At 44.8% G+C, this 25,017-nt stretch overlaps 2 protein-coding genes across 3 annotated transcripts; one reads left to right on the top strand and one right to left on the bottom strand.

Annotated features, from left to right (window-relative positions):
- Positions 1-332: 332 nt before the first annotated feature.
- On the bottom strand, positions 333-5,953 carry RPS18 (ribosomal protein S18). The gene is made up of 6 exons (XM_028120527.2): positions 5,896-5,953; positions 5,319-5,417; positions 979-1,065; positions 790-891; positions 591-682; positions 333-451 (listed from the first exon to the last, which is right to left on the bottom strand). The coding sequence occupies exons 1-6, from the start codon at positions 5,896-5,898 to the stop codon at positions 376-378; spliced, it is 459 nt and encodes a 152-aa protein (XP_027976328.1). The 5' UTR covers positions 5,899-5,953; the 3' UTR covers positions 333-375.
- A 155-nt stretch (positions 5,954-6,108) lies between these two features.
- On the top strand, positions 6,109-24,827 carry VPS52 (VPS52 subunit of GARP complex). Of its 2 annotated transcripts, XM_028120623.2 has the most exons (20): positions 6,109-6,427; positions 7,264-7,348; positions 7,498-7,550; positions 7,733-7,808; positions 7,999-8,066; positions 8,370-8,545; positions 9,156-9,306; positions 9,604-9,704; positions 9,817-9,949; positions 10,093-10,150; positions 10,504-10,637; positions 11,107-11,262; positions 11,724-11,842; positions 12,237-12,360; positions 12,642-12,737; positions 12,853-12,960; positions 13,184-13,249; positions 23,737-23,848; positions 24,054-24,172; positions 24,374-24,827. In XM_028120623.2, the coding sequence occupies exons 1-20, from the start codon at positions 6,338-6,340 to the stop codon at positions 24,518-24,520; spliced, it is 2,172 nt and encodes a 723-aa protein (XP_027976424.1). In that variant the 5' UTR covers positions 6,109-6,337; the 3' UTR covers positions 24,521-24,827. The 2 variants fall into 2 exon arrangements, with proteins under 2 accessions (XP_027976424.1, XP_027976425.1); XM_028120624.2 differs by lacking the exon at positions 7,498-7,550 and having other exon boundaries at positions 6,340-6,427.
- The last annotated feature ends 190 nt before the right edge of the window (positions 24,828-25,017 follow it).

The raw sequence follows: 25,017 nt of genomic DNA on the forward strand, positions 1-25,017 counted from the left end.
ACTGCTTAGGCTCAAGGTACCCACAACTGCCAAGCCGTTGGGCACACCAACGCCCGGGGGCCTTGGTTGTCTTGAAGCTGCCTTGGACTCCAAGGGGGCGGGGGTGTTTTTCCTACCTCTTCCTTTAGAAGGCGGGCACCACAGGGTTGTTTCAGGTAGGGCGGGGAGTGCTAACATCTTTGCGCCATTGCTTTAACCCAGGCGGGTCAGCTAGTTTGGGAAGCTGAGTGAGGCGATCAACCGAGAGAGGAAAACCACGCACAGGGCCCAGCGTGATAGCTTCCCCTATCAGGGTCCCCAGAAGAATGAAGAGAATCACACAGAAGGAAGCCTTAGGTGTATAAACTATTTTATTAACAGACAAGGCCTACAAATTTATTTCTTCTTGGACACACCCACGGTGCGGCCACGGCGCCCCGTGGTCTTGGTGTGCTGGCCTCGGACACGAAGTCTGCAGGTGAGAAAAGAGAAGAGTCACAGGTTATACACAATGCAAAGGAAAAGTCTGGAAAGAGAAAGCAGAGCATGACAAATCTCTGGGAGTCTAGGGGCAGGGCAGGGAGGGAGAGGAGACTCCCATCCCTACTCACCCCCAGAAGTGGCGCAGCCCTCTGTGGGCCCTAATTTTCTTCAGTCTCTCCAGGTCTTCACGAAGTTTGTTGTCCAAGCCATTGGCCAGGACCTGGATTTGGAAGAGAGGGTGAGTAATGTTCTACCCACTGACCTCCTACAACTAATTCTAACTAGACACCCTGCCTCTTCCCTAATCTCTCCCATCTCAGTACACACCTGGCTGTACTTTCCATCCTTCACGTCCTTTTGTCTGTTCAAAAACCAGTCTGGGATCTTATACTGGCGAGGATTCTGCATAATGGTGATCACACGTTCCACCTGGCAGGTAGGACAAAGGTCAGATACATACAGAGGGCTTCCCTTCGAAGGCAGGCCCAACCCACAGCCCCCCTTCCTTGTCCTCACCTCATCCTCAGTGAGCTCTCCGGCCCTTTTGGTGAGATCGATGTCTGCTTTCCTCAACACTACATGAGCATATCTTCGCCCCACACCCTGAGGAGAGGTTTTGGAATTTGGGGTTGAGTGATTTTTTTGGTTCCCTTTATAGCCCCACTATTCAAAAAGCACACAAAGGTCAGGCCTGCAACCACCCAGTGCGTTACTTTTCTAGAAACAAAACATAACCATTGAACAGGAGAAAAAGTTTTGGTCCCCCCCACCCCCTGCCCAGGTCTCAAAAAAGCAGTATCTTTTCACACTGCCCAGCATATACAGCTGTCAGATGTTGGCTGTTATTAAAGACATTGCAGCAGCACCCAAGAGCAGTACCTTCTCGTCTCTGCACTGTGGAAAACCAAAGGCTTGATGCTCTCAAAGCTAATACAGCACCAATGCAGCAAGACTAGGGACTTCTGGATTAACATGGTTGATCAAGGGGTAGGACTGTGGTGCTCTGGGTCTCTAAGGGTCATAATTCTTTGGGCAGGTGACCCCATCACAATGATCACTTTTCCAAGATCACAAACTTGGATTTGGTCAGTGCCCAGAGATGACCAGGCCACAGGAAGCTAAGTGCCCAAACCCAACTGAAAAGAACTATAATGCTTACACTGGTGGCACTGTATCAGCACCAAGACCAGTACTCCTTGCCACTTGAACATGTCAATAGCGAAGGATGATGTGCTAGGTTAAACAACAGCCCCCCCAACATATTCTAGAATTCCAGAACGCGACCTTATTTGGAAATAGGGCCATCGCGAATATAGTTAGTTAAATGAGGTTACATGGGATTAGGGCAGGCCTTGAATCCGATGCCTGGTGTCCTTATGAAACGAGAGGACAGAGTGGAAGGCCATGGGATAGGAGCGACACAGCTAAGGAAAACCAAGGACTGCCAGTAACCACCAGAAGACAGAATTCCCAGAGCCTTCAGAGGGAGCATGCCTCTGCTGACACCTTGATTTTGGATGTTTGGCCTCCACAACTATGGGAGTAAGTTTTTGTTGTTTTAAGCCAACAAGTATGTGGTGACTTGTCTCAGTAGCCCCAAGAAATGAAAAGATATTTCCTCTGTGAAGAAGTGACCTAGAGGGGCACCTGGTAGGTTATATATCTGCCTTCGACTCAGGTCATATCTCCTGGTCCTGGGATCAGGCCTCAGGTAGGGCTCCCTGCTCAGCCAGGAGTCTGCTGCTCTCTCTCTCCCCCCCTCTGCCCCCACCCCCAATTTGTGCATGCTCTTGCTCAAAAAAAAAAAAAAAAAAAAAAAGTGACTTAGAAAATTAAATTATCAGGTTGATTCAGAAGAGTTTGTCTTGGGACACCTGGGTAGTTCATTCAGCTAAGCGTCCAACTCTTGGTTCTGCTCAGGTCATGATGTCAGGATTGTGAGATCAAGCTTGCCCTGTGTTGGGCTCCTCTCTCCCTCTGCCCCCTCCGCTCACGCATTCTCTCAAGTAAATAAATCTTGAAACAAAACAAAACCCACAACCCCACCCCCCCCACCCAACAGAGGAGATTAAGGTCTCAAATGTAAACATTTACAGTTAAAATAGTTATGTATGAGATTTACTTTTGATAGGGAACATAGGTGAAACAGGATTTCGAATTTTTGCTAGATGGTGTTTCACAGGGGTGAAATTTTCTTCCTTCTACTTTCCAATGTGTAAATTTTTCCACAATCAAGTTTTTATAGAGTTGCTGTAAGCTTTTTTTTAAAGTAGGCTCCATGCCCAGCATGGAGCCCAATGGAGGGGGGGGCTTGAATTCATGACCCTGAGATTAAGACCTGAAGTGAGATGGAGAGACAGATGCTTAATTGACAGATACACCCAAAAGCCTCTGGCTAAGATTTCTGATAGCCCTTGGGGTGACATTGACCTGCCAACTTTCTAAGTTAGATCCCTTTTCTCTTCCAAGGAGACCACCCCTGTCTTCTCCATCCAGAAGTTAAGTATACTCAGGGGACCATCACTCATATTTGGTGGTCCAAGGGCCTTGACCATATAATAGAAGAGTTGACACCAACTTAGTATTACTCTTGGAAAGTATTTAGCAGAATTACTCACGGGACAGGACACAGATTCCTCATAAACAAGGCCAGTGGGTACCTCCCAGGGATTATGCCCAACTCCAACCCCTTCCTCCCAGGTTTCCAAATAACCTGCAGAGGGCAGTATCACCCTGATTTAGAGGAAGGGCAGAAGATCAGCCAACCTTAAATACCCATAGCAAAAGTCTACAAGTAGAAACAAAACAATTACAAAGGAATCATGGCATAGAATAATCTTATAGGGTCTGTATTACCTTTCAATATCCTCTTGTGCTTACTGTCAACTTCCACTCCATTCTTCATCCTTCCCCAGCCAATTAATCTCCCCAGTTCTTTAGCCACATCTTTTGAAGAATCCCCTCCCCATACCGTACTTTGTTCCAATTTCCAAGTATTACTCCTCCATTCTGGGTCCTTAACAAAAGACCCTCTCCTATTCGAGCTTTAGTTCTCTCACCAGAGGAAGAGCAAGCTAACTGCATTTGCTGGCTCTCCACACAATTAGCAAAAAAAATCTCTATCATCTATCTCTAGGAATAACCTCTCCCAGTGATCAGCAAAGCATCAGGATCCCTAAAAGAATTACAAAGTTCATTAAGTACCTTAAAGTCCTTTGGTTCAATCGTTTTAAATGGACTACAGAGACTTTGACACATATTTAATGAAAGTAAATACAAAACCAGTTAATTTCAAAAAGGCAGAGAGAAAAGGTTTAACACAAGCATCCCACTGACCATGACCATCTTTTATACAGGCATCCCTTATTTAACTGCACTATGCAGATATCGTTTGTTTACAAGCCGAAATCTTGTGGCAAATCCGGTATCAAACAAGTCATCAATGCCATTTTTCCAACAGCATTTGCTCACTTTGTGCTTGTGTCACATTTTGGTAACTCTCCAAGTATTTCAAACCTTTTCATTATTATGTTATAGTGATCTGTGATCATGACTCCTTGAAAGCTCATGATGATTTACATTTTTTAGCAATAAAATATTTTAAAATTGAGGTATGTAGTTTTTTTTTTAAACATAATACTATTACATGCTTAATATCAACTACAGCGTAAATGTAACTTGCATATACACTGGGAAACCAAAACATTCATCTGACTCACTTTATTGCCTGGAACTGAACCCGTTATATAGACCTCTGAGATATTAGTGTCTGTGTTCACTATTCCATTTAAGCCTCATAGCAACCTTTAAAAAGGTACTAGTATATTTTACATTGCCTTCCTAGTTTCGCATAAAAAAAAAGGAAGCAATCTTTTTATTTACCATTTAAGAACAAATGAAAGCTGTGCTTCCTCCAATAGAACATGAAAAACCAATGGAAATCTGATCAATCTTGTGACCCAAAGCTAGAAGATACAGTTTTGATTGAACAAGTTATCTATACAGTATTTATGTTTCCTTTAAATTCTTTGAAACCAGGCTACAGTATCCCTGGATCCATTCCCTAACACTGTATGAGCACCTATTATGCACCAGAAACTGGGGACTGTGAACAAGATAGGACTGTCCCTGCCCACCCCCCTCCCCGGGGTTATCACTGGCAAAAAACACATTCAGCCATATCCACAGTTATACGTATTAACAACAAAATACAGTAGAATAAAGTCCCCCACTGGAAGGCCAGTTCATTAGGTTGGTCAAAGAACACACCCAAGCTTGTGCTCACCGACCTAATGCATACAATGAACCAAATACTGGTTCCCATCAACTGGAAATGCATTTCATTCACCTCTGGCATTGGAATAAATGCTCTGCTTCCGATGTGGTGATACCCCTCCCACTTCCCAACTATAGGTTTCTTCACACTTGGGGAGTCTGTTGGCATTTCTACCCCCCACATGCAAAATTACACAATTTCTAGGGCATACAGATTTCACAGGAAGGGTTGCTGTTATGATGCATTGCTGTGGGGGACAGAAACCAAACTTAGCATGAACCTCACAAGAGGACCATGGCTTATGGTCCAGTAAAATTTTAGCGAATTCCAGTAGACGAGGCAACCCACTCCCCATCCCCTAGGAGAGAAGTATCTTGGCTTGACCTGACTGGCTTTCATTACTTACCTTTTGGGGCAATTGTGGTAAAGGGTTAAAGGAACTAGTCACTCTTTTAACCATTCTTTATTTTACCCACCAGCTAAGGTGATCTGGTTGGAACAGGTTTCCTCGACCTTGTCTCACTTACAGCTGTCTTAACTCCAGTTTCATTTATATGCTTCAGTCCTTACCCTACTTTACCTTAATTGCAGTGATGGCAAAGGCTATTTTCCGCCGCCCATCGATATTGGTGTTGAGTACTCGCAAAATGTGCTGGAACTTCTCAGGGATCACTAGAGACTGACAGAGATAGAGGGAGAAATCAGGCACTGTGAACTACCATCCAACAGTAACCTCAAAGAGGAACGTGAAGCTTGTCATACAGGGAGCAACGACCCCCCCCCTTCAGTTTTCTCACAACAAACTCGTCAGTCTTGCACGCAGCAGAACATGAAGCGTTCAGGCTCGGGAAAACGCAACCTCTGGGAGGGGGCAAATCTTCTGCCCGTTCCCAAACGTACACTCTGAGTGGCGGGGACCTGCTGTCCCCCAGTCACACGCAAGACTTTTAGCCGCTTTCGAGCGCCCTGGGAGACTCTTCCTCTGACCCACTCGCCAGAACTGGATGTCTTCAGTCCTTCCTTCCCATGGGTGCGACTCAAAGATTCACACAGAAAGTTGCAAACCCCCAGAATAGGGCATTTCTAGCCCCCTAACAGGAGACTTTCCGTATCCCGGTTCCGATGTCGCCGGATCCCCGCACTGGTTCTAGTCTTACCATGGCGGCGGCCCCAGCGGCGGCGGCGTGTAGGCCTCCTGTGGAAGAGAGACCGGAAGTGACGTAGTACCCTTATATAGCTACCAGGCGGAAGAGGCGGGGCGACCATCCTGAAGCGCTTCCGGAAACCGCGGGTGCCAGAGCCAATTCGACTTCTGAGAATCTCTATTCGTTGCCACAACTTCCGGTGCGGTCTCTTTACAGTTCGTAAAGTTCTTGAGAGGGAGAGCAGCAAAGGTTCCGGGGTGGGATTGTGCTCAAGACGCCCAATTCCCATTTGCAGCTGGGTGAAGTGGTTAGGCTGAAAGGGGAAGGCTGGAGTCAACAACTTAATTCAAATATCTGGGAACGGTTTCGCGCTCTGCAAGACCCTCTAAGATTTGTTGGTCCACCCCAGGGCGGACTCAGCGACTGACAGCTGCCGGAAGTGAGGCTGAGCGGAATGGCCGCTGCTGCGACCATGGCGGCAGCTGCCCGAGAGCTGATGTTGCGAGCCGGGGCCTCAGATATGGAGGAGGAGGAGGGCCCGCTGGTGAGAACGCGGGGCTGTTTCTCTTGCGGAGTCTTGTCCGGTGGTCCTCGCGTCAGAAAGGCTCGGGCTGAGCTAGGCACAAGGGTGGGGGGAGCGGCTGCTACCGGTGATGCTACCTGTGTGGCTTTCCATATTCCTCCTTGGGATCGGGCCTGAGTCTGAGCGGGAATCAGAATGGCCGAGAGTCAGGTTCCAGGGGCAGAATTTCAATTAACTTCCAGATTTGGGGGCGGAATAGAGAAGCAGTGTAGTGTAAAAGTTCGTCAGATTGCCTGGGTTCTAATTCCAGCTTTGCCTCTTGAATGCTGTGTGTCTTTGGGCAAGTTGACCGACTTCTGTGTCATACTTTCCACACCTATAAGGTGAAAGAAATAATAAGACTTAACCATATAGATCGTTGGTTATGATTACATGAATGATGTATGAAAGATGGTACCTGGCACGCAGGTAAACACTGTTAGCTGACATTTCTAGAAGGGCTGGTGATCTCCACAGGGATTGTGATAGAACACCTAGGATAGCAGGAGTCTGGGTATCCTACATTCAACTGTAAGTTCTTCTCTGTTCTCTGCAACCCCTGATTTTTCTCACTGGGACACCTCTACTCTCTTGGTGGCTTGCAAGTCTCTTTGTCATATTCCCTACCCAGAAGCCCCAAGTAGTAGATTGGGTACGGTGTGAAACTCTTGGAATTTTTTAACTCAGTATCTATGGCTCCCAGTAAAATCCCAGCCTGTCCCCACTTCCCCCACTCCCTGAAGGTATTTGGATCATCCCATTATATTTGTTCTCCCTCTCTCTTCCTTGTCCTTTCCCATTAACTTGTCCCTCTTCAGGGGGGTGGTCCTGGTCTTCAGGAGCCATTACAACTTGGAGAATTGGACATCTCCTCTGATGAATTCATCCTGGATGAAGTGGATGGTAAGCGATGGCACGAGGTAGATGCAGACTGCTTCTGATGTGAGAGGCGTGGGGGCTGGAAGTAATAAGGCAGGGATTGGTGTACAGATGTTCATTTGCGGGAGAGGGCGCTGTGGAGCTGGACCCTTATGATGAACTTCTATTTCCAGTTCACATTCAGGCAAATCTGGAGGATGAGTTAGTAAAGGAAGCTCTTAAAACGGTGAGGCTTTCTGCTATACTGATCTTCCCCTCCACTTACCCTCCCCTGAAAGAAGAAAAAAAGGAAACAGTCTCGCTGTTATAATATTATCCTGGTGTCTCATCTTCTAGTCCTTTGTTATCCTGTCCCAGTGTCTCTTCACTGTGATTTTGTCCTAACCTGTCGCGTTTATGTTCTCCCAGGGTGTGGATCTCCGTCATTATTCAAAGCAGGTTGAGCTGGAGCTACAGCAGATTGAGCAGAAATCCATCCGGGATTGTATCCTCCAGTAGAGAAAAAGGGTGATGTTATTAAAATAGGGGTTTTGTGGAGCATGGTGCAGGCAGCCCAGCTGGGGCTGACACCTTCTCTCTGAGGTTTCTGTCATCGCAGGGAAAAATTGGAGTGGTCCTGCAGGTCTGAGAATCTCCACCTTTATGGTGAGCCCCCTTGACTTTTTGTGGGTCAGATATTCAAGAGAGTGAGAACATAGCATCTCTGCACAACCAGATCACAGCCTGTGATGCTGTTCTTGAGGTTAGTAACCATGACCTGTGATCCCTAATAACCCTGAGTCAGACCATGGTCTCTGCTGTCATGCTTAAGGTCATCAGCCTCAGGTGGGGATAGTTAGATTCACTTTCAAGATGACCTCAGCAGCCTCTTTCGTTGTTAGTGCCATACTAATGTTAATTGCCCGTGACCTTTGGGGCACCTCTTACCTCATCACCTGCCACCCTCATGGACTGATATCGAAGACTTCACCAATAAACTTAGGTGGCCCATTTGTCCCCTGCCAACCCTGTGGCCCTCCAGCAACATCTTCTTTCCTTCCCCCAGCGCATGGAGCAGATGTTGGGAGCTTTTCAGAGTGACCTCAGCTCTATCAGCTCTGAGATCCGGACACTGCAGGAACAGTCAGGAGCCATGAACATTCGGCTTCGAAACCGCCAGGCAGTTCGGGGAAAACTTGGGGAACTTGTCGATGGTCTGATAGTGCCCTCTGCTCTGATCACGTGAGTTGCCAGTTTGAAGAGTTACAATGTCTATAGCAGGTAGATGGGCTAGGGTGACCTCCCCTACTTACCACATGGGTTTCCGGCTTCAGGTCATCGAGTTCCTTCCAGAAACTGATGGGTGGGTTGACAACTCAACCTTGATGTATGCTTTAGGCATCCAAGATTAGGAATTATCCAGGGTTGGGCATTTAGTTGGGGGGGGGGGGGCGGTTCAAGGCTTATGGGCATGGGGCAGAGAGGAGGTTTCAGGAACAGAAAACTTTGTACGTATATCCTGACTACATGATTCAGCATAAGAAAGGAGAGGCGTGGGCGCCTGGGTGGCTCAGTTGGTTAAGCGACTGCCTTCGGCTCAGGTCATGATCCTGGAGTCCCGGGATCGAGTCCCACATCGGGCTCCCAGCTCAGCGGGGAGTCTGCTTCTCCCTCTGACCCTCTTCCCTCTCGTGCTTTCTGTCTCTCATTCTCTCTCTCTCAAATAAATAAATAAAATCTTAAGAAAAAAAAAGAAAGGAGAGGCGACAGGCAGGATGTAAGGGATATGGTTTGGGGTCTATCAATGTCCAGGTCTCCCTCCTAATCCCTTCCACCCACCCCTGCTACCCAGGGCAATTCTGGAGGCACCAGTGACAGAGCCCAGGTTCCTGGAGCAGTTGCAGGAGCTGGACGCCAAGGCAGCTGCAGTCCGAGAGCAGGAGGGTAGAGGGACAGCGGCCTGCGCTGATGTCAGAGGCATACTCGACCGGCTCCGGGTCAAGGTGAGGGGTGGGAATGATACCCCAGAGATTACTAGAACCAGCCTCCCTGACACCTTCAACCTGGGTTTCCCTGGCAGTGCACCCTGTAGCCCGTCCCCAAGAACTTCACCCTGCCTTTACCTGGCAGAGCTCATCATCATGTCTCTGGGTTCCCCTGAAAATTTTCAGAAATACCAAAGAGGTATTCTCCACTCTCCATCCTCCTATATATAACATCTGGCACTTCCCTGCTGTTTCCCAAACAGTCATAAGGTTGCAGCTTAATGCCCTGTATTTCGTGCCCCCCCCCCCATCTAGGCGGTGACGAAGATCCGAGAGTTCATTCTTCAGAAAATTTATTCCTTCAGAAAACCAATGACCAACTATCAAATCCCCCAGACGGCCCTGCTGAAGTACAGGTCACTGCCCAGAGGAAGTGCTCGGGATGGTCTCTGAGCTGTCGAGCTGCCCGTGTAGTGTTTGCTTTTTTGGGGGAGGCAGGGAGACTGACTTGTCCCCGGCCCCCCCCAGGTTCTTCTATCAGTTTCTGCTGGGCAATGAACGAGCAACAGCGAAGGAGGTCAGGGATGAGTACGTGGAAACACTGAGCAAGATCTACCTGTCTTACTATCGCTCTTACCTGGGGCGGCTCATGAAGGTGCAGGTGAGGCCAAAGAGAGAGGCATTCCTAGGCATGTGGTCTGGGAAGAGGGACCACACCTGGTCAAGACTGGAGAGTGGAAAAAAATTTTCTTATCACACCATGGGAAGAGATGGTCACCAGTTCTCTCGTTTCTTTTTTCCTAGTACGAGGAAGTTGCTGAGAAGGATGATCTAATGGGTGTAGAAGATACAGCAAAGAAAGATATCCTAGAGCTGAGGAACCCACCTACTAGTCCTTGACAGTGAGGGTGCCTCAAAGACACTGCTTTTTGCCTTTTTCTCTGGGGCCTAAACCTTTGAGAATGTGATAAAGGCTATGGCCCCCCCCTCCCCAGAAAAAGTCACATGCCTTTCTGACACATAGTTTTGCATATGACGTGGGGAGGGTAGAAGCTCTCTGAAGTCCATTCCCAGGTGTCAGGGGGAGTGGGGCCCTGGTACTGGGAAAGAGGGACATGAAGGCTGTGTCTGGCTGCCTGCAGTTCCTGAAGGTACTGAGCCTCTGTGTTTGTCACAGTTGTGATCTTATTGTTTTCCCTGACTCTGACCCTTCACGATTCTTCTCGAAGCCTTCCCTCCGCAGCAGGAACACCATCTTCACCCTGGGGACCCGTGGTTCTGTCATTTCCCCCACTGAACTGGAGGCCCCCATCCTGGTGCCCCACACCGCCCAGCGGGGAGAACAGAGGGTAGGGGAAGGACCAAGAGTCGGTCATGAGGGGATGCTGAGCATGGGTGGGGGGAGGCCAGACCTATAGGCAAAGCTCCCCACCGTGCAGTTCCCTGTATCAATCCCCTTAGAATTGGGAGTGGCCTTCTTGGGTTGCCCAAGTGTTCTGTGATGGGCAGAGGGTTGAGACCATTGACTTCAGGACAGATAGAGGGCGAGACTGACTGAGGGGAACGTCATGAGGCAGGTGGTGGAGGTGGGTGGCATAGTAACAGCAGGTGGGGGTGGGTTCTTCTCTTGTGCCCCTCGTCCCCCTCCCATTTCAGTACCCATTCAGGGTGCTCCTTCACAGCCTGTACTTGGGTTCGATGGGAAGGGCCTCCTGAGCTCTCATTACCCAGGCTTGTTGATTTTTCCAGCGATATCTATGGGAGTCAGTGTTGGGGGTCCATCCCTTCTGTCTCTCTTTCTCACCTCTCCCACCCTAGTATCCATTCGAGGCCCTCTTCCGAAGCCAGCACTATGCCCTTCTAGACAATTCCTGCCGTGAGTACCTTTTCATCTGTGACTTCTTCGTTGTGTCCGGCTCGGCTGCACACGACCTCTTCCATGCTGTCATGGGTCGCACGCTCGGCATGACCCTGGTAAGACCCCCAGCTCCCGTGCTCTCAGATCCCTTTGTCCTCAGTCCTCTGCAGCACCATAGTGGGCTCACAGCTCTGGTGGTCCTCAAACCAGGACCCCCTCCTTCTAAAATGGCTAAGCCTAGTACAGAGTATATGAAGCCCTCAAAGTTTGGGGTCCCTGAGGCTGCCCCTACTATTGACCCACACCCAGGCAGTAGCATCTGAAAACTAAGGGCCCCCGAAATGATGCTCAGCCTTGACTTCTACTATGATGGGCTTGTGAGCATAGATCCTGATGGGCAAGGCAGCAGGACCACCTGAGTGGCCAGTGGACAGGGAACGAGGGACCATTTCCCGAGAGCTCACTCCCTTCCCTCCCAGTGCTGCATCCCCAGAGGAACATGTGCATTTGTCCATAGCCACTGGGGATGACAGAGTTAACAAACATCCTTTTCCAATACTCTGTCCCTGAATCACAGAAACACCTGGAGTCCTATCTCACGGACTGCTACGATGCCATTGCTGTTTTTCTTTGTATCCACATCGTCCTCCGGTTCCGCAACATTGCAGCGAAGAGGGATGTTCCTGCCCTGGACAGGTCACTGAGCTCTGGTCCTTGATGCCCTTGAACCCTTGGTCTTACATGACCCTGCCCTGACCCTTGGGCTGCTACTGACCCGACACCCTGAGTCTTACTCCCGTTCATCTGCCTGGGGACAATACTGCTTTCTGACTCACTTTCATACCAGTCCTGCCTCCCCCACCCCTCAGCTGTTAATTGGGTTCCCCCACAGAAACCCGACCACCGTCGCCCCACATTTCTTTTTGGCCTTTTAAGTTTTTATTTTAACTCCAGTTAGTTAACATACAGTGTTCTATTAGTTTCAGGTGTATGATACAGTGATTCAGCAATTCCATGTGTCACCCAGTGCTCATCATGATACCCCCCCCATTTCTTGCCAGCTGATCTCTGATTCTGATCAAGCCTGCAGGTACTGGGAGCAGGTGCTTGCCTTGCTGTGGCCACGATTTGAGCTGATTCTGGAGATGAATGTCCAGAGTGTCCGAAGCACTGACCCTCAGCGCCTTGGGGGGCTGGATACTCGGCCCCACTATGTGAGAGAGGGCAAGGGTAACAAAGGGGTTCCTGAAAGGCAGGGCTCTTAGCTTCACTGTGGGGGTTGGCCAGGTTCCCAGTTGTGTTGCGGGCCTGGCTGGATACTGGGCACACTGTGTGTGGGGGGCAGTCTAGGTTCAGGGTGACTCGGGCACCGTTGGGTAGAGGGATTGGGGGTGGGAGTCACAGAGGTTGATTGGCTAGCTCCCAGGGACTTGGGAGATTGTGTTAGTTGGGCGAGGGGGCCGGTGTGATTTTCCTCCCACTTTCTCTCCCCCAGATCACACGCCGATACGCAGAGTTCTCGTCTGCTCTTGTCAGCATCAATCAGACAATTCCCAACGAACGGACAATGCAGCTGCTGGGACAGCTACAGGTGAGGGTGGGCAGGAGAGACTTCCTGGCAGCCGGGCTGCGGCGGTGGCCTGGGGTGTGACGAGGGCCATGTGCTCCTGCCTCCTTGTGTCACCTCTTCCTTCTGGCTTTTCCAGGTGGAAGTAGAGAATTTTGTCCTCCGGGTGGCAGCCGAGTTCTCCTCAAGGAAGGAGCAGCTTGTGTTTCTGATCAACAACTATGACATGATGCTGGGTGTGCTGATGGTACAGACACCATGTCTCCCTTCCTCCCTACCCGGAGAGTCTGGCTTCCCCCACTGCTCTGTGAGCTCCGGGAGGACAGAGATGATGTTGGTCTCGTTCATGTATTATTCTTGGTGCTTGGCCCATTGCCTGGCCAAGTACAGTAAATGTGGAAGGAAAAGGATATCCTGAAGTGAAGGGCTGCTTCTCCCCACACTTGAGATTTCCCTTTGTCTTCCCTTAGGAGCGGGCTGCAGATGACAGCAAGGAGGTTGAGAGTTTCCAGCAGCTGCTCAATGCTCGGACACAGGTAGGGGGGTGGGACAGTCTCGTGTGTGTATGTTTGTAGGGAGTGGCAGCTAGAGGGCTTCAGGTACACAGAATTGGAACTATTGGTCTGCTTTATTTCCTTTTGTGTTTTTTTTTAATGGTACACATGCCCCTGAACACCCCACATACCTTGGTGATAACCAGCATCAAACAATGAATTCTTCCTCCCCCATTTCCTTGCCTGTCACTCTTTTAAATCTCTCGACCTAATACTGTGTTTACCATGCTCTTGCTTTTAAAAATACGCCTTGGGCGCCTGGGTGGCTCAGATGGTTAAGCGTCTGCCTTCGGCTCAGGTCATGATCCCGGGGTCCTGGGATCGAGTCCCGCATCGGGCTCCCTACTCCTTGGGAGCCTGCTTCTCCCTCTGCCTCTCTCTCTCTCTCTCTCTCTCTCTCTCTCTCTGTCTCTCATGAATAAATAAATAAAATCTTTAAAAAAAAATACGCCTTTAAGTATGGCAAAACAATGATTACTTAGTTTTATTTATTTCTAAGATTTTTTATTATTTATTTATTTACTTTTTTAAAGTAATCTCCATGTCCAACATGGGGCTCAAACTCACAACCCGAGATCAAGAGTTGCAGGCTCTACCCACTGGGCCAGCCAGGAGCCGCCATTTAGTTTTATTTTTGAGTGACATAAAAACAATCACAGGATTTTTTTCATGCATAATTTTTCCAACATTATCGTATTATTATATATGGCTGCAGCTTATTCTTTTTTACTTTATATAATTTTATGTTGTGTGAATATAACGTATTCTGCAGGTGGATATTTGGATTATCTAGTTTTTTGCTACTGTGAGAATTGTTTTGTGAACAATTATGTCTCTTAGTGCATGTAGATGGAGATAAGTTTTATAAAAATTTCTCTTTGAAGTCAGCACTGGCTTGTTGCTTAGAGGATTTGCCAGCAATTAACTTTATGAGACACTGCCAGATTCCTAAGTGGTATACCAGTTTTTCCCTTACCAGCAATGTGTAAGAATTCTCACTGAGCAATATTTTCTCCAACACATGGTATTATCAAACTGTCTTTACCATTCTGGTAGGTATTTTGTTGGGGGTCTTTATTTGCATTTTCCTGATTACTAATGAGATTGAGCATCATTTCAAATGTTCAAAAGTCATACAGATTTTTCTTTTCCTGTAAAACATCTTTCATAGTATTTGACCTTTTTAAAATTGGGCTATTTGTGTATTTCTTTTTGATTTATAAGAGTGTTTTTATACTTATGAAACCAATCTTTTGATAGGTTGCAGATATCTTTCAGTGCTTTTTCTATTTACTTTTTATTTTTTTATGTTGTTTTATGGTGGACACATTTTTTTTTTAAAGATTTTATTTATTTATTTAATAGAGAGAGAGAGAGAGAGAGAGAGAGATAGCGTGAGAGGGAACACAAGCAGGGGGAGTGGGAGAGGGCGAAGCAGGCTTCTGGCTGAGCAGGGAGCCTGATGCTGGGCTTTATCCCAGCACCCTGGGATCATGACCTGAGCCGAAGGCAGTTGCTTAACCAACTGAGCCACCCAGGCGCCCCTGGTGGACAAATTCTTAATTTTAACATGATTGACTTTACTGATCTTTTCTTGATTTTTCTGTCTCATCTAAGAAATCTCGTATTATCCCAAGGTCAGAAAAATATACTACATTTTCTTCTTAATGTTATAGAATTTTGCTCTTTTATGTTTAAGCTCTAAATTTACCTGGAATTGGTTTTGTGTATGATGTGAGGTAGGAATCTAATTTAATATTTTATATATAGATAGTAATGGGCACAGAACCATTTATAGAAAATCCCTTTCTTTCTCCACTTGATCTACAGTGTGCCTCTATCACGTAGGAAACTATAAAGATGTATGTCTTGCCTCTGTTCTATTCCATTGATCAATTTGTCTAACCTGCAGTGCAGTTTTAATTATGCTTTGCAATTATGCAAATTCTACTTTTTTCAGGAGGTTCTTATTATTGACCTCTTGACTTTTCATATAAATTTTATTGTCAGCTTGTAAATTTTCACATTGAAAAAACTTTAAGGATTTTGATTGGAATTGCATTGATCAATTTGAATCAGTTTGGAAGAATTGATAGTTTATGATAGTGAAACTTCTCATCCATGAACATGGGCTTCCCATTTTTTAAGATATTCTATAATGTTTTTTGATAACCTTTTGTAGTATTCAGCACGAAGACATTGCAGATCTTTTGTCAGTTATTCTTAGGCAGGTGTAATATGCAGATTTCACCCCCTAGGAGTGAATAAATCCTCTGTAACCCTTTGCTCTTAATTTCGTACATCTTTGATCTCCTACTGTTCTGGCTAGGATCTCTTTGACAATGTTGAGCAGTTGAGTAGAAGGGTAATATCGAGAACCCCTATCCTGTTCCTGATTTTAGAGGGAATGCTTTCATCATTTCCCCATTAGGAGTAATGCTTCTGTGAGTGTTTTCATAGATGCCTTTTATCTGGTCAAGAAAATTCTTCTCAGTCCCTAGTGTGCTAGAAGTTATATTACTGTAGTTATTCCTATTAGGAGTAAATCCACATTTATTTAGGAGTAATTACTAGGAGTACTAGGAATTACGAGGAATAATTATCACATTTTTTCTTTCTGATTGTTCAGGCTTTCTGATCTATTCTTTTGGAATTTGTCCTTTAAATAAACTGTTGATACTTAAATATTATTATTTTAGAAAGAAATTTTCTTGTTGTTTGAACTGCCGATAGAAATGCTATTGGTTTTTGTATATCAACCATATAGCCAGCCACCTCCTTAACTTACATTTCTAATAACATTTCTGGAGATTGTGTGTGTGTGTGTGTGTGTTTCTATATAGGCACAACAGTTTTAGTTCTAACTTTCTAATCCTTAAGTCTTTAATTTCTTTCTTTCTTTTTTTTTTTTAAGTCTAGAATTTCTTAAGTCTTTTTCTTCCTGTACTGGCTGGTACCTCCAGCACAAAGTTGAATAATTGAGTAGAAGTGATGATCGTGAGAACCCTTATCTTTTCCTAATTTTAAAAGGAATGCTTTTGTCATTTCCCCAGTAAGAGTAATATTGCTGTTTTATAGATACCCTTTCTCAGATTAAGAAAATTTTTTATAGTCTTGTTTTATAGGCTTTTTATAGATACCCTTTCAGAGGTTAAGAAAATTCCTTTTAATCCCTAGTATGCCAAGTTATTATTATTACTATTTTTTCATTACATATCAGTAATTCATTTTTTAAAATTCCAGCATAATTTAACATACAGTGTTATATTAGTTTCAGGTGTACAATATGATGATTCAACAATTGTGAACATTTCTCAGTGCTCAAGATAAGTGTACTCATAATCCCCTTTATCTATTTCATCCGTCCCCCACCTGCCCACTCTGGCAACCACCAGTTTGTTCTCTGTATTTAAGAGTCTGATTTTTGGTTTGTCTCTTGTTTTACTTCATTTTGTTTCTTAAATCCTACATATGAGTGAAATCATATGGTATTTGTCTTTCTCTGGCTGACTTATTTCACTTAGCATTATACCTTCTAGATTCATCATGTCGTTGCAACTGTCAAGATTTCATTTATTTTTGTGGCTAATATTCCATTGTATGTACATACCACATCTTTGTTCATCTATCAGTGGACACTTTGTTTCCATATCTTGGCTGTGGTAAACAAGGCTGTAATAAACATGGGGGTGCATATGTCTTTTCAAATTAGTATTTTTGTCTTCTTCGGGTAAATACCCAGTAGTAGAATTACTGAATCATATGGTGATTCTATTTTCAATTTTTTGAGGAACCTCCATACTATTTTCCATAGCAGCTGCATCAGCCTGCATTCCCACCAACCGTGCAAGAGGGTCCCTTTTTCTCCACATCCTCACCAACAGTTGGTATTCAATTCCTAGTATGCCAACAGTTATTATTTATTAAAATCATTGAATTTTTTATTAAGAATGTGTTTTTTCTGCAATGGTTGAGGTAATTATATGGCTTTTGTTCTTTATCAATTTTATGGTTTATGACATTTGTAGATTTTAGAATGTTAAACCATTCTGGATTTGGTCTAATTCATTTAGAATTTTTGCTTCTTTGTGCATAGGTGATATTGGCCATTGATTTTCTTTTCTTGTAGTATCCTTGTATGGTTTTGGTACCAAAGTCATACTGGATTTGTAGGAGGGGGAAAGGAGGTGTACCTTTTCTGTTTCTATTCTGAAAGAGTTAAGCTTAAAATGATCTCTTCCTTGAAAGGTTTCATAGAACTTGCCAGCAAAAGCATCCTTGAAGATTTAAAACAATGGAATTCCCTCAGATTACTGCTTTTACTGAATTCTGCAGGTTTGAATATGTAGCATTTTTAAAAATAAACAGTTCTAAAATAATAATAAAAATAAAATAATTCAGTTCTAAGAATTTGTATATTTCAGTTACTTCTTTTTCGATCTATGAGGGTTTTTTTGGAGGAGTGTTTTAAAATTTCCAGAGGTAGTTTTCTTATCTTTTTGTTATTAATGTATAATTTAATTGCATTGTGGATGGAGAACGTGGTTTTTGGTGCTGATTTTTGGAAGTTTGTTTAGATTCACTTGTGGCCTAGTTACATGATCAACTTTTGTAGATGTCCCATGTGTGTTTGAGAAGAATGTGTATTCTTTAATTGCTAAGTGTGGAGATCCAAGCCTTTTAATTGTATTGTTCACATTATCTGCATCTTTACTGATTATTTTTGTGTGGGCTTGACTTATCAATAGTTGGGAGATATGTTTTGAAATTTATGGATTTGTCACTTTTTCACTGCAGTTCTACCAACTTTTGCTTTATAGAGTTTCAGCTTATTTTATCTAAATTCCTAAAAGGTTAGAATCGTTAGATCTTATTGGTGACTTGAAGTATTTGTCACGATATAATGACCCACATTAGCCCTAATAATTTTTTCTTAAAGCCTGTTATGTCTGATACTAACATAGCTCTGTTGGCTTTAGTTTGATTAATATTTGCCTGTTAACTTATCTCCATTCTTCTACTTTCAGTCTTTTTATGTTTTTACATTTTAAGTCTTTTATAAATTGCATATAGCTGGAACTTTTAAAAAATTGGGTTATTTGCCTTTTAACTTGTGATTTAATCTGTTTATTTTTATGATGATTAGTGTTACATTTGGACTTTTTTCTACCATTTTTAGTTTTTTTTTTTTTTAAGATTTATTTAATTTGAGAGAGAGAGAGCATGAGAACTCACAAGCTGGATGGGCAGAGGGAGAAGGAGAGAGAATCTCAAACAGACTCCACACTGTGTTTTTTTCTGTTTGGATTTCATATTCCATTCTTTTAGAATTTGTCCTTTAAATACTTCTTTGCATATTTAGCTTGACATTTAAACTTAATATTTAACCACTCTCCCAAACATATGTAGACTTTAAAACATTGAAAATACTTTAATGCTCTAGTCGTTCCTCCCCCTTCTGCCTTCTATGCTATTAGTGACCAGTATTTTATTTCTGTTGTACTTTTTTTTTTAAAGATTTTATTTATTTATTTGAAAAACAGAGGGAGCACCAGTGGGACTGGGCGGCAGGGAGGGTATAGGGAACAGGAGAAGCAGACTCCCCGCGGAGCAGGGAGCCCGATGCAGGGCTTGAACCCAGGACCCTGGGATCATGACCTGAGCCGAAGGCAGACACTTAACCAACTGAGCCACCCAGGCGCCCCTCTGTTCAACTTTTAATTGTTGCCATTTTATAGTGACAACTTTTATCTGGATTTCCATGCATGTTTCCCAAAAAATTCAAATTATCTTTTTGGGGTCATTTTTTTTCTTCCTGAAGTAAATCTTACAGAAATATTTTGGTGAAAGTTTGTTGGTAGTGAACTTCATTTTTGTTTTTATATAAATGCCTTTATTTTATCTTTGTTAGAAAAAGATAGTTTTGCTGGCTTACTGTCACATTCTAAATTATTTTCTCTCAACATTTAGAAACGGCAGTCTGTTCCTTCTGACTGTTCTTAAAAGATCCTCTTTTCTTTGGTATAATGAAGTTTTACCACAATATATTTAGATGTGGATTTCTCTTTATTTATCTTGTTTGGTATCTTGTGTTTCCTGGGTCTTTGAATTTATCTTTTTCATTAATTTGGGAAAATTCACAGCCATATATTTTTTTAAGATTTTGTTTATTAATTTGAGAGATAGAGCAAGAGAACACAAGCAGGGAGAGGGGCAGAGGAAGAGGGAGAAGCAGACTCCCTGATGAGCAGGGAGCCCGATGTGGGGCTCGATCCCAGGACCCTGAGATCATGACCTGAGCCGAAGGCAGACACTTAACCTACTGAGCCACCCAGGCGTCCCTCACAGCCGTATCTTTTCTTTTTTTTTTCTAAAGATTTTATTTATTTATTTGAGAGAGAGAGAATGAGAGACAGAGAGCATGAGAGGGAAGAGGGTCAGAGGGAGAAGCAGACTCCCTGCTGAGCAGGGAGCCCGATGCGGGACTCGATCCCGGGACTCCAGGATCATGACCTGAGCCAAAGGCAGTCGCTTAACCAACTGAGCCACCCAGGCACCCCAGCCATATCTTTTCAACATTGTTTTTTCTCCATTCTTTCTTCTTTCTTTCTGGAGTTGGGTTAGTTTTAGGTTAAACTTTCCCATTCTTCTCTCTTAGTAAAATAAACATGTAAGAAGACCAGAAAGAAAACTTGTCCTCCCCTGCCGTTAGGTGACCAGGGGGAATGTCAGCCCTGCCTTCAGAACTGCAGTTCCCTTAAACCGGGGGGCTCTGCTGAGAGCAGCTGAGGTGCTGTGAGATTGGCCAGGGAGCCACCTGGCATCAGTGCTCTTGGTCCTTTTTGCTGGGCTGCTTCTAGATACTGTTTGTGGGAAAGATTGCTGGCCAAAGCCCAGCGCACTGTTTCCCTCTGGTCAGCTCCTCAGCTATCAGAACATTCTTTTTTAATGTTTTTTTCCCTAACATTCTCTTTTAGTTGATAGCATAAAGAAAGCTTCCAAGTCTAGACCACTGCTGTCCAATAGAAATACAATATGTGCCACAAATAGGAGCCACTTAAGTCATTTCAAATTTTCTAGGAGCTACCTTTCAAACAGTAAAAAGAAATAGATGGAATGAACTTACTGTATTTTGTTTAAGCTGCTGTATTCAAAATATCATTACTTCAACATGTAACCAATAAGAAGTTGGTAATTATTTAAATTTTTTCCCATGTGAAGTCTTTGAAGTCTGGCATGTATTTTATGCTTATGGCATATTTCAGTTACAACTAACCACATTTCAGGTGATTAATAGCTACATGTGAGTCATGGCTACTGTGGTAGACAGGACAGTTCGTTGCTCTTCGCTAAACTTCCCTTTGCAGTACACTCCCTGTGTCCCTCACTGTTCTATTGTTAAGAGTGGGTTATTGCATTGGACAACTGGAATAGGTTGAATTTGGTTCTCTAATCTCTGTTCAAAGTGATATTACAAATGAAGATCCTTCAATTATAGAAAGATCCATTCTTGGGAATATCTCCCCAGTCTCATATTAATTACCTGATGTCCCTCAGTGGCTATAAATGGATGGTTTGTGGGAAGAGTAGAAAAAAAATTTTTTGTTTTTAATTTTTAGAGGGAAAGTGGGGGGTGGGGGAGGAGCAGAGGGAGAGAAAATCCCAAGCAGGCTCCACGCTGAGCGCCACACAGGGCTCTATCCCATGACCCAGAGATTGTGACCTGAGCCAAAATCAAGAGCCGGACGCCTAACCCACTGAGCCACTCAGGCACCCCAAAGGTTTTATTTCTTTATTTTTTTTATTTTTTTAAAGATTTTATTTATTTGTTTGACAGAGAGAGACACAGCGAGAGAGGGAACACAAGCAGGGGGAGTGGGAGAGGGAGAAGCAGGCTTCCCGCGGAGCAGGGAGCCCAGTGTGGGGATCCCAGGATCCTGGGATCATGACCTGAGCTGAAGGCAGATGCTTAACGACTGAGCCACCCAGGTGCACCCAAAGATTTTATTTTTAAATGGAAGTAGTTTGTTTCACTTTCACCCTACCAGATCTTACTATCTAGCTTGGGTTTCTTGTTTTTATGGATTTCTCTCCCTGCCCCCCCACTTTAATTCAGCCCTTCTATTTTTTTTTATTTTAATTTTTAAAGGTTTTATTTTTAAGCAATCTCTACACCCAATATGAGGCTTGAACTCACAACCCCAAGATCAAGAGTCACATGCTCTACCAGCTCAGCCAGGCACCCCAATTTTAACTTTTTATTGTGGGAAATTTTTTATTTTTTTTAAAGATTTTATTTATTTATTTATTTGACAGAGAGAGACACAGTGAGAGAGGGAACACAAGCAGGGGGAGTGGGAGAGGGAGAAGCAGGCCTCCCGCGGAGCAGGGAGCTCGATGCAGGGCTTGATCCCAGGACCCTGGGATCATGACCTGAGCCAAAGGCAGACACTTAACAACTGAGCCACCCAGGCGCCCCTATTGTGGGAAATTTTAAATGCACATGCTAATATAGAGAATGGCATAGTGGACCCCCCAGGTGCCATCACAGACTTTCTTCAGTCAGTAAGTACTCATGGATAGTTTTATTTCATCTCTATCAGCGCTCATTGCTTATCCTCCCGTACCTGCCCCCCAGTTATTTTTTTTAAAGATTTTATTTATTCATTTGACAGAGAGAAAAACAGCACAAGCAAGGGGAGGGACAGAGGGAGAGGGAGAAGCAGGCTCCCTGAGGCTCGATCCCAGGACCCCAGGATCATGACCCAAGCCGAAGGCAGACACCCAACTGACTGAGCCACCCAGGCGCCCCACCCCCAGTTAATTGGAATTAAATCTTATACATCATCTCTTCTCCTGTATCAGGATGTGTTTTAAAAACCACAACATATTACACTTTAAAAAAATGATCTCACTTAAAAGAGCTAGTATTCAGGTTTTTCCAGTTATCTCATAAATGGTTTTTTGGGGTTTTTTTAAAGATTTTATTTATTTATTTGACAGAGAGATAGAAAGAGAGCACAAGTAGGCAGAGTGGCAGGCAGAGGGAGAGGGAGAAGCGGGCTCTCCACTGAGCAGGGAGCTGGACGTGGGGCTCGATCCCAGGACCCCAGGATCATGACCTGAGCCGATGGCAGCCACTTAACCGACTGAGCCACCCAGGTGCCCCTCTCATAAATGGTTTTTATGGTTCAAATCAGCACCCATGTATGGTTCATACATATGTCTCTTTATAATCTATAGAGTGCCCTTCCATCTTTGCTCCCCTTCTCTGCAATTTATCTGTGGAAGAAACAGTCACGGAGTCATTTGTCATGTAGACTAACATACAGTCTGGATTTTGCGGATCACATTCCATGGTGTGGCTAAACTGTTTCTTTTCCCCATAAGTGTGTAGTTAGATGAAAAGGTTTGATCAGATTGCAGTTGGTTTTTTTTTTTTCCAGGATAATTGAGAGCTAGTGGTGTGTACTTCCATCGGGACACATACGTCGTCTTGGTTCCTTTTCTGTCAGTAGCCATCAGTGCTCACTGCCTACATCCATGAATTAGATTTCTGTACCTCTCAGTGGCTCAAAATTTTCCATCTCCTTATCTCTCTGTGCTTCATTCTAAGTGATTACTTCAATTATAAATTCCAATTTGCTGTTAACCATTCTTCGGCTATTTCTAATCTGCGGTTTAACCTGTTGACTTTTTTAAAGTTAAAAACATTTAAAATTTTTAAGTCATTTCTTAAAAATTTCATTTTGTTTCAAGTGTGTCCATTCCTAATCTTGAGTCGTCATCTTTGTGTCTATATTTTTAATTCTTTGAACATTTTGTACAGAACACACAACCACTATATATCTGACAGTTCTGATATTGGCAGTCTTTGGAGGTCTAAGTCCATTGCTTATTATCTCCTGCCTCTCAGAGTAGTTTCCTTCCTTATGTGTCTGACGATCTTTGAGATCATTGCTTGATCTTAGTCAGGGGGTGTCATATGGGCCTAAAATGGGGTTGAGGATATTTATCTGTCAAGAGGATTTGCCTCTGCTTTTGCAGTGGCTGTAAGATGCAGTCCACCTCCATCTACATCAGCACCCCTTTGAGGCTCTCGCGAGAGACCCAGGCTCCGCGTCTCCACTTATATCTGGCATCAGGCTCGGTTTCCAGAGAGCAGAGTTGCCATGGCCATTTGCCTCTGGCAGCCCTGCCTCTCCCAGCTGCCCACCCCTCTGGTTCCGGCCCTGATCCCAATTTCTCGTTGCTCTGCTCCCAGCTCAAGTTTAGCTTTTTGGTTTTTGTTTTTGGAGGGACTCCTTGGAGATTTCCCCCACCTCTTGTTGAGACCAGGGGTGTCTTCAAGTATATAATTTGCTCTGGGAATATTCTGAGGACTTGGTCAGTCATGATGCCGGAAGTGGGGAAGTCTGTTGACACCAGGACACTTGACTCTGTGTGTGTGTGTGTGTTTATTTCTACAGGAATTCATTGAAGAGTTATTGTCTCCCCCTTTTGGGGGTCTGGTGGCATTTGTGAAGGAAGCTGAGGCTTTGATTGAGCGTGGACAGGCTGAGCGACTTCGAGGGGAAGAAGGTATGAAGATGATGTGGTAGTGGTGGGGTCAGTGGTAAGGGGAGTGGAAAAGAAAAATGAGAGGATGCAGATTCCATGGGGAGGGGTAGAGCAGGAAAATCGGGTTGGATGCTGAGGAGGGCTGTGCCTTGTGGAGGATTTAGGGGTCAGAGATCACCTAGCCAGGTCCTCCTCTGACACCCTCCCTGTTTCCTCCTGCCATCAGCCCGGGTTACTCAGCTGATCCGTGGCTTTGGTAGTTCCTGGAAATCATCAGTGGAGTCTCTGAGTCAGGATGTAATGCGGAGTTTCACCAACTTCAGAAATGGAACCAGTATCATCCAGGTGACTTGTAGCTCCCGGGCCTCACTCCCCCCTCAGCTCCCGTCACTAGTGGTTTTCCCTGGGCTCAGCATCGTCCAGGTGACCCTTGATCTTCAATATCCAGCATGCCCAAAGTTCTGGATGAGCCCTAGCCTAATTCCTAACGTCATCTTTAGCACCACCACCCCACAGCCTGATCCTTCCATGACTTTCTCTGACCAGGGAGCTTTGACCCAGCTGATCCAGCTCTATCATCGCTTCCACCGGGTGCTCTCGCAGCCCCAGCTCCGAGCTCTCCCTGCCCGGGCTGAGCTCATCAACATTCATCACCTAATGGTGGAGCTCAAGAAACACAAGCCTAACTTCTGATGTGCTGGACCCTGGGATCCACCGGCCTTCTCTATGGACTTCTGTACCCCGTCCCAGACTTCTTCACCTGGGGTTTCCTTACCAGTTTTCCACCTGCCTCCCAGGTCCTTGACATGCCTTACCCTGCCTTCATTCTCTGGACCCTGCCTCATTAGGATAAGCTGGATCCCCTTGTTTTCAGGTGTACTGAAACCTGGGACCACTTCCCCCAGGCTTCCAAAACAGCCTTTATCATTTTCCCAATTTTACCACCCCTCACCCCCCCCACCCAAGTTCTCTTCCCCCAGTAAAACCTTCACTGTCTCAATCTTTGGTTTACTCAACTCTTGTTATCGTGTCCTGAGGCGCAAAGCCTCAACTCTTGGAATTGGTGGCAAGGCAAGTCATTGATTTTTTTCCTCCACTCAGTGATTTCTTTTCTGTAGCTTTTTGACCTAAGATCTCAGAAACTTGAACACTAACCAGTTCCCTCCTGGCTTGAGAGTTACTCCAAGGCC

The sequence above is a fragment of the Eumetopias jubatus genome, unplaced genomic scaffold, assembly GCF_037043125.1.
Source record: "Eumetopias jubatus isolate StellerSeaLion01/CBP00866 unplaced genomic scaffold, mEumJub1_p1.0 scaffold_6, whole genome shotgun sequence".
NCBI classification, from domain to species: Eukaryota; Metazoa; Chordata; class Mammalia; order Carnivora; family Otariidae; genus Eumetopias; species Eumetopias jubatus.

Coding starts and splice junctions, on each gene's coding strand:
- VPS52 (XM_028120623.2), top strand. CDS start 6,338: ATGGCCGCTGCTGCGACCATGGCGGCAGCTGCCCGAGAGCTGATGTTG. Junction 11,263..11,723: donor GCACGCTCGGCATGACCCTG/GTAAGACCCCCA, acceptor CCTGAATCACAG/AAACACCTGGAGTCCTATCT. Junction 11,843..12,236: donor GATGTTCCTGCCCTGGACAG/GTCACTGAGCTC, acceptor TCAAGCCTGCAG/GTACTGGGAGCAGGTGCTTG.
- RPS18 (XM_028120527.2), bottom strand. Junction 683..789: donor AGGATGGAAAGTACAGCCAG/GTGTGTACTGAG, acceptor TTCCAAATCCAG/GTCCTGGCCAATGGCTTGGA. Junction 452..590: donor GGGCTGCGCCACTTCTGGGG/GTGAGTAGGGAT, acceptor TCTCACCTGCAG/ACTTCGTGTCCGAGGCCAGC.